Source organism: Tursiops truncatus, chromosome 14, assembly GCF_011762595.2.
Source record: "Tursiops truncatus isolate mTurTru1 chromosome 14, mTurTru1.mat.Y, whole genome shotgun sequence".
Classification (NCBI taxonomy): Eukaryota; Metazoa; Chordata; class Mammalia; order Artiodactyla; family Delphinidae; genus Tursiops; species Tursiops truncatus.
The window spans coordinates 64129356-64146005 of NC_047047.1; the positions used below are offsets into that span (position 1 = coordinate 64129356).

Consider the following 16650-nt stretch of genomic DNA (forward strand, 5'->3'; position numbering starts at 1 on the left):
CCGCTGGTGCTGTCGGGCTTCTGCGATTTTAGGAACATGGGGAGCGTCGCCGGAAGGCACGGTTTGCTTCTGTGCTGTGACAGATGGCCAGACTGATGGCCCACCAGATGCTGGCTGGCCCTTCTCCCTCGCCAGCCCGCTCCGGGAGGCCACGAGGGGGCTGTGTGCTCAGCTTATCTGCCGCGGTCTATCATCAGCCAGAAACGCTGGGATCCCGCACATCATCCCAGCAGAGGGCAGCGTCTGTGGCCCTTGCCCTATCACATGTGAGTTCTGTGACCCTGGGAGGGTCACCTGAACTCGAGTCTCAGGCTCCTCTCTGCAAATTGGAGGGACTAACACATACTTCCTCGGAGCGTGGTGAGGACCACGTGGGATAATGTATATAAAGTGCCTAACACAGCTCCTGGCACTCAGAAGAGGCTGGATAAATGTGAGGCGAGTACAAGCATCGGTACATAGAGGCCAGGTGGGAAAAAATATGAATGTCCCAGAATCTGTGGAATAAAACCCACCTTGACTGGCTATGAGAGCAGAGGATGACAGAACAGTTTCTTTGCTTTCTTTCCCGCCGAGTTTTTCCCTTCTCTCTCTGGTTCTGGGATTCTTTGAAGTGAAGCGCAAGCAGGTTTCAAAGCCAGGCCTGCCAAGGCAGTCAGAGCCTAAGCCTGGGAGAGAACAGGGCTCGGGGCCACGTGTCTTCAAGTCTGGGGCTTGGTTCGCTGAGGACGCTTCCCTCCTCCCCTCCCCTCCCTGCCGCAGCTCCCCTCCCCTCCCATCTCCTGGCCCCAGAGCAGACTTCATATGAGGAAGCCAAAGAGGGGGGAGAAAGCACAGAAAAAAAGTGGATTGTCTATTAAGTGAGAAGCCTTTTCCATATGCTCTGAGTCCGGGGAATCTGGAGGTAGGTGGGCCATCTGTGGGTGAGTGAACTGCCCCCTCTGTGGGAGAAGGCGGGTCTCTGGGCAGTGGAATAGGGGAGGGAAAGAGGAATGGAGACCTAGGCTTGATACCCGGGACCCTGGGAGCGCTCCGGTGCCTCAGGCAACGCCGAGAACTTGGAGATGTGTCCACACGAAGATCCACCTGGAGACCTAGGGATCACTGTCCCCTTATCCGCAGTGCTGTTCCCAACGTGTGTGTGTGTGTGTGTGTGTGTGTGTGTGTGTGTGTGTGTGTGATCGCCTCTCCCATCTCCTCTAACTCCTGCCTGCTCTGGACCTCCCCGCCCCCCATCACTCGGTGGCTTTCCTCTTGGACGGGGGTATGAGGTGGGCGGGCAGCTCGTTGGGCAGCTCATGGCCCTCCAGCTTCACCTTGATGAGGTGGTTGGCCAGTGCGAACTCCTCGTCATCCAACATGCCATCCTTGTCGATGTCGGCCAGCTTCCAGATCTTACCCAGCACGCTGTTGGGCAGCTTGGAGCGCACCATCTCCTTCTTGGCATTGGCGCCCGTGATCTTGCCATCCACCGGGGACAGGGTGTAGAAGATCTCATCGTACATGGGTTTGTCCCTGGCCACCACCCACTCAGCATCATCGATGCCCTCCCCAGCCCCCTCCCCATAGCCGTGCCCGAAGGGGCCGTGCAGAGTGCCCTCAAATGCTCCGCCCTTCACTATCTGGGCGGGCCGCTGTGTCTCCTCCTGGCGCACCAGCACCATGAGCTGGGCAATGTCATGGGCCAGCATGTCGTCCACCACCTCCAGCAGCTTGCTTTTCAGTGGCTGGAATTTGCTGAAGTCCTGGGCCTGCAGCTGGTCCTGCAGAAAGAGAGAGAAGAAAGAAGGTGAGGACAGAAGACAATGGAAGGAGATCCACAAAAGATATGAGAGGAGGAGAAAAAAGGCACGTTGGCTCTTGGTGGATTTTTCAAGAGAGAAAATCGTTGCAGGGGCTGGAGAAGGAAGGGAAATTTAACCATTACTGGTCTGATTCATTTGGATTTCCTCCAGCGTTCTAGAAAGCAAATACAGTCAGCTCTCTGTATCCGAGGGTTCTGCATCTGTGGATACAAGAGGGCCAGCTGTACCTCACCATTTTATATAAGGAACTCGAGCATCCATGGTTTCGGTATCTGTGGAGGGTCCTGGAACCGATCCCCTGTGGTTACCGAGGGATGACTATAATTAAATTGCTCTTTAAGTTAGTTCTGGCTATTGAACAGTGAGTGGATCTTGAATGCTGTACCCCTCTGAGACTGAGTCATGCGGGTGTCTACTTCAATAAGGGTTATACTCAAGAACGCTGGAAGTGCTTTCACTACGTTAATTATCTCATTCACTCCCCCGTGACCTTCTGCAAGTGGGAAATCACATGCTATCACTATTTAGGGAAGGAAAAATGGAGGCCTAGGGCAACTAAAACCAAATCATGGTAGAAGCCACAGGTCATTCTTAAGCCAGTAGCTCTTAATCAGGATGCTCTCGGGATTATCTGGAGAGAGTTTTCTTTTTTTTTTTTTAACATCTTTATTGGGGTATAATTGCTTTACGATTGTGTGTTAGTTTCTGCTTTATAACAAAGTGAATCAGTTATACATATACATATGTTCCCATATCTCCTCCCTCTTGCGTCTCCCTCCCTCCCACCCTCCCTATCCCACCCCTCCAGGCGGTCACCAAGCACGGAGCTGATATCCCTGTGCTATGCGGCTGCTTCCCACTAGCTATCTACCTTACGTTTGGCAGTGTATATATGTCCATGCCTCTCTCTCGCTTTGTCACAGCTCACCCTTCCCTCTCCCCATATCCTCAAGTCCGTTCTCCAGTAGGTCTGTGTCTTTATTCCTGTCTTACCCCTAGGTTCTTCATGACATTTTTTCCCCTTAAATTCCATATATATGTGTTAGCCTACGGTATTTGTCTTTCTCTTTCTGACTTACTTCACTCTGTATGACAGACTCTAGGTCTATCCACCTCATTACAAATAGCTCAATTTCGTTTCTTTTTATGGCTGAGTAATATTCCATTGTATATATGTGCCACATCTTCTTTATCCATTCATCCGATGATGGGCACTTAGGTTGTTTCCATCTCCGGGCTATTGTAAATAGAGCTGCAGTGAACATTTTGGTACATGACTCTTTTTGAATTTTGGTTTTCTCTGGGTATGTGCCCAGTAGTGGGATTGCTGGGTCATATGGTAGTTCTATTTGTAGTTTTTTAAGGAACCTCCATACTGTTCTCCATAGTGGCTGAACCAATTCACATTCCCACCAGCAGTGCAAGAGTGTTCCCTTTTCTCCACACCCTCTCCATCATTTATTGTTTCTAGATTTTTTGATGACGGCCATTCTGACTGGTGTGAGGTGATACCTCATTGTAGTTTTGATTTGCACTTCTCTAATGATTAGTGATGTTGAGCATCTTTTCATGTGTTTGTTGGCAATCTGTATATCTTCTTTGGAGAAGTGTCTATTTAGGTCGTCTGCCCATTTTTGGATTGGGTTGTTTGTTTTTTTGTTATTGAGCTGCATGAGCTGCTTGTAAATTTTGGAAATTAATCCTTTGTCGGTTGCTTCATTTGCAAATATTTTCTCCCATTATGAGGGGTGTCTTTTGGTCTTGTTTATGGTTTCCTTTGCTGTGCAAAAGCTTTGAACTTTCATTAGATCCCATTTGTTTATTTTTGTTTTTATTTCCATTTCTCTAGAAGGTGGGTCAAAAAGGATCTTGCTGTGATTTATGTCATAGAGTGTTCTGCCTATGTTTTCCTCTAAGAGTTTGCTAGTTTCTGGCCTTACATTTAGGTCTTTAATCCATTTTGAGCTTATTTTTGTGTATGGTGTTAGGGAGTGATCTAATCTCATACTTCTACATGTACCTGTCCAGTTTTCCCAGCACCACTTATTGAAGAGGCTGTCCTTTCTCCACTGTACATTCCTGCCTCCTTTATCAAAGATAAGGTGACTATTGGCTTCTCCCTGAGGGTTCTGACTCAGTAGGCACGGGCAACAGCTCCCCTCCTTGACTTCCCATGACCCCCACAGCACACAGTAAAAGAAATATGTTCCGCTTTGCATGTCTTTGCCATTTTGAAAGGTCCTGAGTTTCAAGCATCCAGCTTCTCCTTTGCCTCTATAATGATAAGACAAGAGTTTCCCGCTCCCACCCTGGCTCTGGCCACAGCAATCTCAGGACACTGGGATGAGGCCAGTGCACAGGGGACAGTCTCAGGACAAGCACACGGAGTTCACTGCAGAAAAATTCAGAAAACACCCACAGCTACATTTCAAGACAAGTGTGAGCCTGGGCATTCTCACCTCCCTTCTAGGGCAGGGCTGGACCAGGGAGCCTGGGGGGGCTGGGCGGGGGACGGTGGAGCTGACAAGCCTTTCTCCTGCCCTCAGCACAACCTCCTAAGGTCCCTGTCTCTCCCAGCCTGTCCACATCTAAGCGTGTTTGGTGGGCTCCCAACTAGGGAGTCCCAGTATCTTCCAGAGGATGTGAGGGTTGCTCCCATCAGCCCACACATATGCCCCCACCGGACAGCCATTTACATACTGATCCAGCATCCCTAACAGAAACTGACGTCAGACAGGCAAACAAGCGAGAAGGTGAAACCATTTATGTTGCAAAAGAATTCCTCACATTAAAAAGTCATATGGTCCCTTTCAAATGTCATCTTCCCCAAATGTTTGCTTAAAGATCATTAAATTCTTAATACAAAGAGAAACTGAAAGTTGAAACAATTCTGAAATTAGTGACTGGCTCCCGGTAGGTGGTTATAGGAATGAATGCATACATGAACAAATGCATGCTTTGGATGTCTATTCTTTCTTTCTTTTTATTTTACTAGATAGGAAATTAAAAATGCGTATTTGGGACTATACTGATATTCTGAAACCCTAAAAGCAACAAGAGCAAAAACAATATTACTACTACATCTGCTGCTAGTTTTTCCTAATTTCCTAATTCTTAAAAACTTTTCATTTTTATATTTTATTTTTTAATACATTTATTTATTTTATTGTTTATTTTTGGCTGCTTTGGGTCTTCGTTGCTGCGTGCGGGCTTTCTCTGTTTGCGGGGAGTGTGGGCTACTCTCTGTTGCGGTGCGCGGGCTCTAGGCGCGTGGGCTTCAGTAGTTGTGGCTCACGGCCTCTAGAGAGCAGGCTCAGTAGTTGTGGCGCACTGGCTTAGTTGCTCCGCGGCATGTGGGATCTTCCCAGGCCGGGGCTTGAACCCGTGTCCCCTGCATTGGCAGGCGGATTCTTAACCACTGCGCTACCAGGGAAGCCCTTCATTTTAAAATAATTACATGAGAATTAATCATGAGAAGTTGCAAAAATTGTGCAGAGAGCTAGGTTCCTTGCGCTCATCAGGCAGCTTCCTCTACTGGTGACATCTCACCTAACTTGCTACTGCATTTTAAGAGCATAGTTGGTGCCAGGCCATGCTAAGTGCCTTGCAAATATTATCTGATATACGCCCACGATATTATCTGATATACACCCACAGTATCCATATAAGGTGGTATTTTTGTAGCCTCAGTATGTAGATGAAAAGAGAGAGGGTCAGAGAGGATCCAGTTAGTATGGTGTGGTAGTTTTTTCCTTAGACCTTGGACACTCCTGGGGTTTCTACTTGCAGGCTGTGTAAACATTACTAAAACCGTAGGCAGGTTAATTACCTTTGTAAACCTCAGTTTGCTCATCTGTAAAAGGAGGATGAAATGCCTACCTCAGAGGACTGTTTCATCCTAAAAGGAGGATGAAATAACTCCCTCAGACGACTTTTCACACATAAGAAACTATGTGTGACTGACCCTGGCCCAAGAGAGGGGCCCATGGTATGCTCCAAAGATGGTGAGCTCCTGGGAAGATTTCTGCTTCTCTGTGGCTTATGTCCCAAATTGCTCCCAAGGAGGAGCTCAGTGGTAAACTTAAGCAATAAAGGGTCAGGAGAATGTCAGGTGACTTGTCCTGTTTCACATGATGTGGTGGGGATTCCAAACCTGTGGTGGCCAGGACTGGGGAAGGTCATGAACTTGAGGTATCAGACCCCCGAACATCCTCTAACACTGCTGCCCACTGGGAGCGCTGGGGCTCCATGTTTCTCCCTGGGCCCAGATACGGCCCCTGTTGGGCCAGTGCCAGCCCAGCAGGAAGGGCAGACCCAGGGCCATCTGCTGGCCTGCCTACTGATTCTGGGTTGAGTTTCCACGCAGGGAATCCAAGGGTGGCCTCCTCTAAGCTCAGGCTGCTTAGCCAGCTTGCTCCTTTCCTGGGGCCCCAGACCCTGGTTACCTGCATCCTCTTCAGGTTGGGAAAGTCCCCAGGTGAGATCTGGTGCTCCCGCTCGATCTGGCCATAAATCTCGGCCAGGTTGTTCACCAGCTCCTTCTTCTTGTTGTCCTTTCCGAACATCGAGGGCATCTCCTTCTTCAGAGAGCTGATGATGTAGGCATGAACCTGAATAACAGGGGCGGAGAGAAACGTTCAGATGGAGACCTCAGTTCTTTCCTTTCCTCTAGGGCGGCTCTCACCCCATCTCTTCCCATCAATCCCCCCACTCCTGCTCCTACTTCCGAAATTATTTCTGTCTCCATCCTCTTTCTCTCCCGCTGCTTGCAACGCATGTTGTTTTGCTGAATCCCAGGGAAAGGTGAGATTGTGGGGAGGGTAAGGTCAAGGCATAACAGGGATGGAAATTCTGGTGATGACGTTGATGAGGAAGACAGTAACAACAGCTGACGTGTACAAAGCACTTCTGAGGATGCCAGGCACTGTGATGAGGGCTTTTCCGTTCTTTACTCTTCTAACCCTTTCATTTTACTTATGTGGAAACAGGCACAGCACAACTAAGGGCCTTGCTGGGGTCGGGATGCACAGTAAACTGTGGAGTTGAGTCCAATCTGGCCATCTGACGCCAGGGCTTGTGATCATTGACACCACATTCTCCTGCTCTGCCCCCCTTCCCCCCGCAGCTCTTGCAGCTACCCCCCCACCCCAAACCATTGGCCCCGCCCATGCTGCCCATCCCCCCCACCCCCCCAGGTAGCCTCACCTTGGCCAGCCTGGCCCTCTTGATGAGGTCGTTCAGCTTGCGCAGGGCAGCGTTTCGCGGCAGACTCTGGATGTCTCTGAATAGGTCCTGCTCCTCGGCCTCAAAGAGCTTCCGGTTGTCTGGGATGAGAAGGGGGCGGGACCAGAAGGAGCCGATGTAGACCCGGATCACCTCCGGGGTGTTCACGATCTTCCCCAGGGACCACATGAGGGCCCCGTACACCCGCATCAGCTGCTGCGTCTCAATCTGGTCCGCCTTGTTCAGCACCACCCGCATCTTGTCCTCGTGGTTCTTGAGGGCCTTGATGACTTCTGAGAACTCATCAGAGATGTCCAGCTTGTGGGCGTCGAAGAGCAGGATGATGCGATCGACCCGCTCGGCGAACCACTCGAGGACTGCCGCAAAGTCGTACCCTGCGACACAGCAGAGTCAGGGGGCGGAGGGTAGGGTTTTTGGGGGAGGCAGCCGGTGCAGTAGAAATAACATGGACTTGGGAGGCAGATCTGGATTCAAATCCGGCTCCTCCACATTTTCACAATTTGGCCTTCAGCCAGTTACCAAATGTCTCTGAGTCAGTGTTTTTCCATCTATAAATGGGCATACTATCTAGTTCATAGAATTTTAAACACTAAAGATGCTCACAGCCCAGCACCTAGCAGCTGCTCAGTAGATGCTAGTTATTATTATTAACATCCTTATCCCCATAAAACACAGCCACCATCCAGCTCCCCTATCCTTGCTTACTGTATTTAGGAGCCAGGGGCCCTGCTGGAAAAGAAACTCTGGACATATATTTTGAATAAAGACCCAGAAATTCTTAACAAGGTCCCATGGTTCAGACCATGCCCATCACTGGTCTGGAAGAAATCTGAGGCTCTGACACACAACTTCTTCTCATGCCTGCTCATAAGCTCGCTTCATTCCTTATTCATCAGCTGCAGCCCCCAAATCCCCAACTCTTAAAACCACAAGGGGTTTCTTCCCTAGCATGGGACAGACCTCTGGCTGCCACACATTGGTTATCTGGCACTGAGCTGCTTCAGGTCAGGCTGGTTCCAGGACCCCCACAGCACCTGCTCTGCTCAACCCCAAGTAGCAGTGGATCTGGGAGGGCCTGGAGGGGGAGGTCATGCCAACAGTCTGCACCTTCAGCCTCATGTTCACTGACCCTTAACAGCTGGAAGCAGCTTCACCTCTCTGTGCCTCAGTCTCCTCTTCCATGAAACAGAGGACAGTACATGGGGAAGTGAGGCTCAGAGAGGGAAAGTGACTTGCTCCAGGGCGCACAGCCCAGACACAGCAGCACTGGGATGAGGGTGGAGGTGTTGGGCCTTCTGCTGCTCCCCAGTGCCACACCTCTGGCAGGAAGGTAGGAGCCCTTACTTAGGCTCTGGTGGGATCGACGACCCCGGGTCCCAACATCACAGGCTTTCAGGGGCATAGACCCTGGGGCCCCAAAGCTCATTGCCCCCACTGAGTGGGAGACCCAGCCAACAGGAAGAAGCCAGCAGTTCCTGCCCTGCCTCACAGAGGAGGATCAGAGACCGGGGCAAGTCATCAGGCAGCTGCTTTGCAACTGAGTCAGATACAAGCAGCTCTGCTCGCCTGGAACGGTGGTCCTCAACTTGAGCGCACAGCGGAATCCCCCAGAGGCCTGTTACAACCCAGATGGCTGGGCCTACCCCAGAGCTTCTGGTTCAGTTCACATCATGACCTCATTTCCCCTTCGCACCACCCTCTGAGGCAGGCACAGTCCCACTTTCCAGAGGAGAAACCTGAGGTTCAGCGATGAGGGGAGAGCCAAATTGCTGGCATGTTGTGGGGGTCAGGGTTGGACCCCGCCACGGGGCCCTGGGGGCCCTGCACAGGCCGTGCTGGCAGCGGTCCTGCACCTGTGCCCCTACCCGCCCCGCCTCCCGCTCCCCTCCCGTCTCCTCCCTTCCCAGGGCTGGCTCCAGGCTATTTTTAGTCTCCCTCAGCACAGCCAGGTGGAGGGCAGCTCTCACCTTCTGAAGGCAGTCCGTCAGAGCCGTGGGCAGCAGGGCGGGCAGAGGGCTCAGAAAATCAGGGCAAACTCACTCCCGGGCCCCATCCACCCCAACCGGAAAAACAGGTCACGGCCTGGCTGCCTTGGCGCCTGGAACCTGCAGGCGTGCCCTCAGTTGTAGCTGGGGAGGGCAGGGGGCTCAGAGGCCTCTGGCCTTCTGCTGAGACCTGTTTCCAAATCAGGCCTGACAAGGTTTTGGCCGTGGCGGTGCAGACCACGGGGAGGGCAGCTGCGATGCGCCCTCCCTCCCTCCTTCCCTCCCTCCCTCCCGTACAGCAGATTTCAGCCCTCACTGCTCAGCGCACCGGCTCGCTGGTCACAGGCAGCTGGTGGCAGCAGCTCACAGCCGGCTGTGCAGCCACAGCAGCTAGCCCTGGGCACTTACTGACAGGGCTCAAAGCAAGTGGGTGAGATGTGCCCAGGACCGAGCAGAGGGAGGGCCAGGACCAGAACACAGGTCTTCCTGTCCTAAGCCCAGCACTCCAGCCAGCCCTCCACGGGCTGGGGGAAGCGAAGGGGCCAGAGAAGCTGCAGAGAAGAGGCTTCCGGCCCCTGAGCGCTCACCAACCCCAGATGGCAGCAGCCATGCAAGAGGAGCCTCAGCTGCAAAAGCGGACCAGCCCCCGCTTGGGGTGGGGCGGGAGAGTGACAGCAGCAGGTCAGTGCTGCCGGAATAGGCCGGCCCATGTCCGTTCCTGTCCTCACGGCTGGCTCAGGTGCCCCTCAGGCAGGCCCTTGCCTCTCTGCTCACCCAGGAATTTATCCTCCTCCCACCGCACAGGGAGCTGGGCGGGGCAGGGGCTGCTCATCCTTCCCAGCTTCCTCTGTGCCCAGCACGGTGCCCCCCACACAGTAGGTGCTCTATCAGCATTTGCTGAACAGACCTGAAATGTCAGCCCTGTTCTGCCTTTTGCATCCCAGGGACAGTGAACAGGTCATCTCTGGGCCTCAGTTTTCTGGTCTCTGAATTGGAACCCACCAGACCCTGCCAGAGGGCGGCTGTGAGGATCCAATCAAAGAGGATGCAGGTGAGACTGCTTGCCTGTGACCCTGGCTGTTCCTATGGCTCTGCCCCTTTATAAAGAGCTCCTTCCAGGCACCAGTTTCCATGACTTGGGTGTGCTCTGAAGGGGTCACCCGAGGAGCACTGGCCCGGGCAAGCCCACCTCTAGTTTCTGCTCAGCTATTAATTTGCTGTGTGTCCCTGGGCAAGTAGCCTCCCTTCTCTGGTCCTTGGTCTCTTTGCCTGTTAATCCACAGAGTTGGACTGGAAGATCTCTGAGTTTCCTTTCTCAGTTCACAATTCCCTGCTTCTAAGACTGAAGGTATGAGGGTGGGGAGTACAGCAGGATGGATGGAGATTAGAAACAAGGAAGCTCTTGCAGGACAAGGGGAAGGAAGGCTGGGGACTGCTGTCTTTAATGCCCTGGGCTGCCTATGTGAAGCCAGCTCCTTCCTGAGAACAGGCAGATGGCTTCTGCGAACCTTTCTAGGATTTCAGAAGCACAGAGGCCTCCTATTCACCCTCCCACTTTTGCAAATTTTGTACGCTCTGGAAAGGCTGGCTATCCAATTACCAACTGGGTAATGCTGGAAGCTTTCTCCCAGGTGTGGCTGTGAGGAAATGAGAATCAAGCAATGACTTTGTGGGCTTCCTCTGAAGCTCAGCCTCCCCGATCCTGGCTATTCAGAGCCTAGCAGGCTCCAGGCTGGGTATTTAATTATTTCTGTAGACTGGGCTTATGGGTATCCAAGAATGGGAGCATCTGAAAGGCACAGACGGGACCTATTAAGGAAAAGGGAACGGGTTGGCTCTCCCATTTATTCTCTGTGTGGCCTTAGGCAAGTCTGAACCTCAGTTTTTTCAGCTGAAAATGGGAATAAAAACGACTGACTGATGAGGGGTCAACGGTAGAACCATGGCAACAAGATAGCGGAGGGAGGGCCTAGACTCAGTCTGGAGTCTCTGCCCTGACGTCTAGGGTGATAGGCCCCCTTTCCCTCACTGGTCCTGGGAACGGCTCTGAGCCCCAGAATAGGAGCTCTTGAGCACCTGCAGCAGCCCAAGGGCTCATAAGGTATGGACTAGTGGGTGGTGGGAGATTCAGGCTCCAGGAGACAGATGGCGAAGCTGGCTGTCCTGGAATTGCGGGTAGCAAGTCTGCTGCCTCTGGAAGATCTGGTGTGCAGGCACCTGGAGCAGAGACTGGGCAGCCTGCAGGGAGCTAGGGCTCTCCCCACTGACCCCAGGCTCCAGTGGAATGGAAGGAAAGCACTTCTAAGTAATGCCAGGCAAGAGGATATCAATGAGACAAACACAATAAGTGCGGCAACTCCTTAGTCATCAACCAGCTTCCTTCACAGCCTGAAAGGCAGTGCAGGGGCTTCCCTGGTGGCGCAGTGGTTAAGAATCCACCTGCCAAAGCAGGGGACATGGGTTCAAGCCCTGGTCTGGGAAGATCCCACATGTCGCGGAGCAACTAAGCCCATGCGCCACAACTACTGAGCCTGTGCTCTGAGCCCGCGAGCCACAACTACTGAGCCCGCATGCCACAACTACTGCAGCCCGTGCACCTAGAGCCCGTGCTCTGCAACAAGAGAACCCAGCGCACTGCAACAAAGAGTAGCCCCCGCTCGCTGCAACTAGAGAAAGCCCGCAGGCAGCAACAAAGATCCGACACAGCCAAAGAAAAAAAACAAAGGCAATGCAAGGGTGCTGACAAGGCAGCACATTTCTTTGTATTTTCAGCCACACGATCTCATTCGATCCTCACAGTGCTCCATGTGCCAGGAGGTAAACAGGCACACACAGGGAAGGGAGAGGGAACAGAGAGGTTAAGGGGCTCACCCAAGCTCACACAGCCAGGTGGTGGCAAACTCGGGCCTAGGACCCAGATCCTTACTTCCATCTGCATTCCCTTCTCGGCTCAGAGCCCCGCAAGGCTGTAGCTCAGGGGCCTGAGCCCTCCAACCAGGCACTTACTTGTGGTGGGTACTTAAAAGGTCCCATCCTGCCCCCAAAAGCTTTCAAGGTATAAAGACATTTCAGCAAAAGAGAAATTAGAAGGCATCAGTTTGCAAAATGTGGGAAAAGTTCAGATGACAAAGGCCACACTACTTGCCTCCCAGAAGTAACCTTGAAAAGGAGCCCAGCAGACTCATCCCAGGTCTCCCAGATGGCCACAAGTTGCCAGCGCACCCTTTTAAAGGGAGTCGGGACTCTGCTGCTCTGTCCCCGCGTGTGATGCCCCCAGAGCCATGTATGTACAGCATGCGGTCTGGGGCCCCAGAGGCCCCTAAGTGAGGAGGCCAGGGATGGGAGGCTGTGAGGACCAGCCCAGACCCTCCGGGGTCCCCCAGGGGAAAGTTGTACATGAGAGTTTGCCCTCATTCCTCTTTGAGTTCTTTCTGGGCAGGCAGGCCATGATAACGTGCTGAAAAGCCACCGGACGGGGAAGCAGGAGAGCAGAATTCCCATCCCAGTTTTGTGACCTGGGCAAGTGTCTTCCTGCTCTGGCCCTCCTGAGTTCACCTGCACAGGAGGGGGTCCGCTGGGAGTGATGTGTGCAACGCGCCACAGGGTTGCTTTTCTAGGGTGGGGCCTGTGGGGATTTCTAGCTGAGAAACAGACAGGAAATGTGGTTGCCAAGTGTGAGGACACTCAGGCTTCCGGAGCCCTCCCACCTCTGCCGCATCCTTGCTTCTTCCCAGTAATGAGTCCTGGGCTGCATCCTGTCACTTCCAGGAACTGCCTCCCTGCCCCTCTCCCACCCACTCCAATGCATCTACATCCAGAGACAAGTGTGGGCCTGGGACTTCCCGGGCTCAGGTTCCTGGACGTCCCTTGCTTCTGCTCTGCCCCCAAGACACACACAGCCCCCCAGGTCCGGGCAGAGGGGCCACACTTTGTCCAGCTGTGGCCTGGGGCCTGACTGCTCCTTCCCGTGAAGCCTGAGGCCCGGGGAGCCCCCTGGGAGCAGCTGGCTTTCCAGAATGTGGCACATCAGGCCTCGGCCCAGAGGTGGCTCTGTGTGGATTTGACGATGCCCTGGCATCAGGCTCAGTGAGTGGAACGTGGGCTGGATTTCAGGCTTAATACACCCCTCAGTCGGGTGCCCTCCTGCAGGGCTGTGCATGGACTGTCCACGGGGCCCCGCCCGGCCCTGGGCTGGAGGAAAGCCAGAAGCACCAAATCTGTGCTGCGGCCAAACCCAGAGTGAGAACCCCGGGCGAGAAGCCACGCGAAGCGCGTTTGGTTCTGTGCACACACTTGTGTGCATGTGTGGGGAGCGGGGTGCGGAGGGAGGTGTGATGTGTGTAGATGGGGGGTGCATATGTGTATAGGTATAAACTGAACTACTGAGTTCTACGGCTGATTGTGAAAGACGAGGAGGGGGTCTTCATACTGGAAACTTTTCTCATTTGGGGTTCCCCTGATATCTGAGGGTGTCTGATCCCTGCCCCCCACCCAACTTTCCTGGTCTCTGTGGAGTGCTGGGGTCAGCACTGCCCCAGGCAGACGATGCAGGACTGGCGGCCCAGCTCTCAGCTCTTGTTTTTATCACAGGCTACTTTTGCCAGCAACTGCATTTATAGTCTAGAATCAGGAGGGCAGAGAACGAACTGGTCTGCCTAGATACACACAGGGCTATCACTTCTCCCAGAGGTGGGGTGAGACCTGGTGGTAGTCGGTATGGGGTGGGAGGCAATAGGAAGGGTGGGCAAGAAGAACAAGCCCCCAGTTTGCAGTAGAGCAGCCACTGAGGTCCAAAGATAAAGTCAGGAGAAAAGGCAGAGGGATAGGAAAAGAATGGAATGGAACGGAAGCTGAGGAAGGCAGGACTCCCTAGGAGCAGGGCTGCCACGTACAGCTGCATAGGCTGTGCACTGCACAACTGCAAGGAAGGCCATTCACGTAGATTACCCTGGGGTTGTTTAACAGGGTGACCCTGGATGGCAGATAAAGAGGAAAGAAGGGAGCTCACTGTGATCCAGACCCAGAGCTGATGTCTGTGTTTCCATTACCATCTGTGGATCTCACGAGGTCACGCGATGGGTATCATTACCCCTTGTTATGCACGGGGACATTAAGGCTCAGGGGAAAAATGTGACCTGGAGACCCACAGGTTCTAAAAGCCAATGCTCTAAACTCCCAGTCCAGTGCCCCTGGAATCCCTGAAGGCTGGAATCCTCTCTGGACCCACCTGTCAGGCTGCACTAGCCTTGTGTAGCCACCCACCCCCTGGGTGGTTCAGGTGGAGAATTTGGGCTGCTCTCCAAGCCTTCCTCGAGGAGATATAGGCTGTCTGTGTGAAACAGTAAATGCCCTTTAGGCCTAAACTCAGGATGAACTTGGAGGAAGACTTACGGCATGAGGGTAGAGACTGGTCAGGAGAGAGGGAGTATCTAGGGAAACAAATAGAAACAAGACAGAGAGCCACCCACGCTGCACCCTCCCCCCCGACCACGGGGCCCTGAACAGGGTGCCAGGGTGCTTACAAAGGGCAGGTGGGCCAGAAGGAGATGCTCCTCCCCACAGGGCCGTGGGTTCTACGCCCACCTCGCCCTTGCGCCCCCCCATGCACCTCACCCCAGGCACGTGCAGGAGGAAGTAGACAGGCACCTGAGGTCAGTTCAGGGCAGAGTCCTGGCTGCTGCGGAGCGCTCTTGCCAGTCCAAAGCCTTCCCTTCCCGGAAGCTGCCCTCTGAGTGCCGAGCTGGCTCCTGCCCAGCTCCCAGCTCCAGGACTGGGGTGGCTGTGGCTTCGTCAGCTTTTCTTCCCAGCAATACGGCATGCGGCACAGAAAGGGCTGGGGTCTGTCTGGGGCACACAGCGTGGTGTGGCAGGAGAGGCTGGGGGAGGGGAGCTGGGAGCTGTAGTTTCAAGATTTTTACAATATCCATCTAGCATTTTAGAGCTAGGAAAAAACCAGTGATGATGATGATCTATAGCACCTCATGTTTACTGGGGACTTGCTATGTGCCAGGTAGGAGGCTTTTTACCTGTATTATTTCTTCAATCCTCAAACAACCCTAGAAAATAGAGTTATGTCCCCTACTCTACAGATGAGCCAGCTGAAGGAAAGAAAGCTGCCAGGTCACCCTGCCAGGAAGCGTCAGAGGCAGGCCAGGACGCTGGTGGTCTGGCTCCTGAGTTCCATCTCCCGACCCGCATGCCGGCAGCCTCCCTCAGCGAACAACTCCCCACATCTGTCTGGAATGAGCAGTTTTCAAGGGCTTTCACATACCCAGCTCCCGACTCTCACGCCCCAGAGCACACTGCCATCCTCACGCTGTTGGCTGGAGTCCTCTGCAGGCACTTGTCTCCCCTGCAGAGCTGCAAGCTCCTGGGGCAGGGACAGCAGGAACTTCAGAAGCGAGCCAGGGTCTGGCCCATGAAGAAACCCAATGGGGTGCATAATGCAGACACTGACGTCTCCACTTCACAGATGAGAAGACCGAGGCTAGCTGTCTCCTGAGCTGCAGTGGACCCTTGCCTAGGATGACCCCACACAGCACATGAGGCAGCAGCGGCTCATCAAGAGACAGCAAGGCCCCGGGAGCCTCTCTCCTGGTATGGAAGCCAGAGAACGTACCAGAAAGGATGCAGCACAGAGCCAGAGCCAACCCTACCAGCTGCCTCACTTACCTCGGCTGATCCTCTGCTTCTCCCCGGAGAGGATGCCCGGCGTGTCGATGACGCTGATGCTCTCCAGCACGGGGTTGGGCAGCTGAGCGCACACGAACCTGCAGGCGTGGGAGGAGAGCCGTGGTGAGCCGCCGTCCTGTCCTTGCCTCTCAGGCACCCTCGCTTCAGCCCCACGCCAACCTCTCCTGCCCTGGGCAGAGGTTCTGAAGCCCGGCCGCCTTCCAGTGCAGACTCCCAGTCCCAAGCTAGACTCAGCCCCAGTAGTGGGCCCAGGATCTGTACTTCGAGGAAGCTCCCGGGGTGGTCCTAAGGCAGCTGTGGGCCTACGTTTGTGAGCCCCTGCTGTCGGGGACACCAGGATGTGCAGCCCTCGATCCCTGCCCCCAGGAGCACAGTCTGGTGGAAGAGCAGAGGCATGCATAAGGACAACCACGATATGGGTGCGATGGGAGCAGCGCCCCCAAGGGAGGTCAAGAGAAGGGCTCGGGAGATCCAAGGTGGAAGGAAGCCTTCCTGGAGGAGGCGGCACTGCAGCTGGCCTCGAAGAGTGGGGCACACCACCCAGGAACGTTTATCTGGGCTTCTAAAAGGCTGTGCAAATACCAAACATTGCTAGTAGGATAACAGTCAAGGCTTATTCAAGGAAATATTCCCAGTATCACATCCCAAAGTCTCCAAATACAAATTGGTAAACCTAAGCTAGATCCTTCTGACTTCAAGCCTTCTCTCTTAAATGCCATTTTTGGTGGAAGCCAGCAAGGTGTCTGACCATCACAGGTACAGTTCACGGTCCCATACTCTCCAAGAACAGACAGGGAAGGGAGCCTCTGCTACCCAGTGAGGTGGCAGCAGAGATGCAGGTTAGCGGATGAGGCTAGGGATGCACGGGAAGGAGGGTCCGGGAAGCTCCTCAGAGGATGCAGAACCTGAACTGAGACCTCAAA

General features: G+C 53.7%; 1 protein-coding gene across 1 annotated transcript in view; it reads right to left on the reverse strand.

Moving 5' to 3' along the window:
• Positions 1–1026: 1026 nt before the first annotated feature.
• Positions 1027–16650, reverse strand: part of EHD3 (EH domain containing 3) — a 29577-nt gene continuing 13953 nt past the window's right edge. Inside the window, exons 3-6 of the mRNA XM_033838783.2 lie at positions 15707–15804; positions 7011–7423; positions 6251–6415; positions 1027–1763 (exon numbers count right to left, since the gene is read on the reverse strand). Of these exons, the coding sequence (XP_033694674.1) occupies positions 1236–1763; positions 6251–6415; positions 7011–7423; positions 15707–15804 (1204 nt within the window). The 3' untranslated portion in view covers positions 1027–1235. The remainder of the gene's footprint in view (positions 1764–6250; positions 6416–7010; positions 7424–15706; positions 15805–16650) is intronic.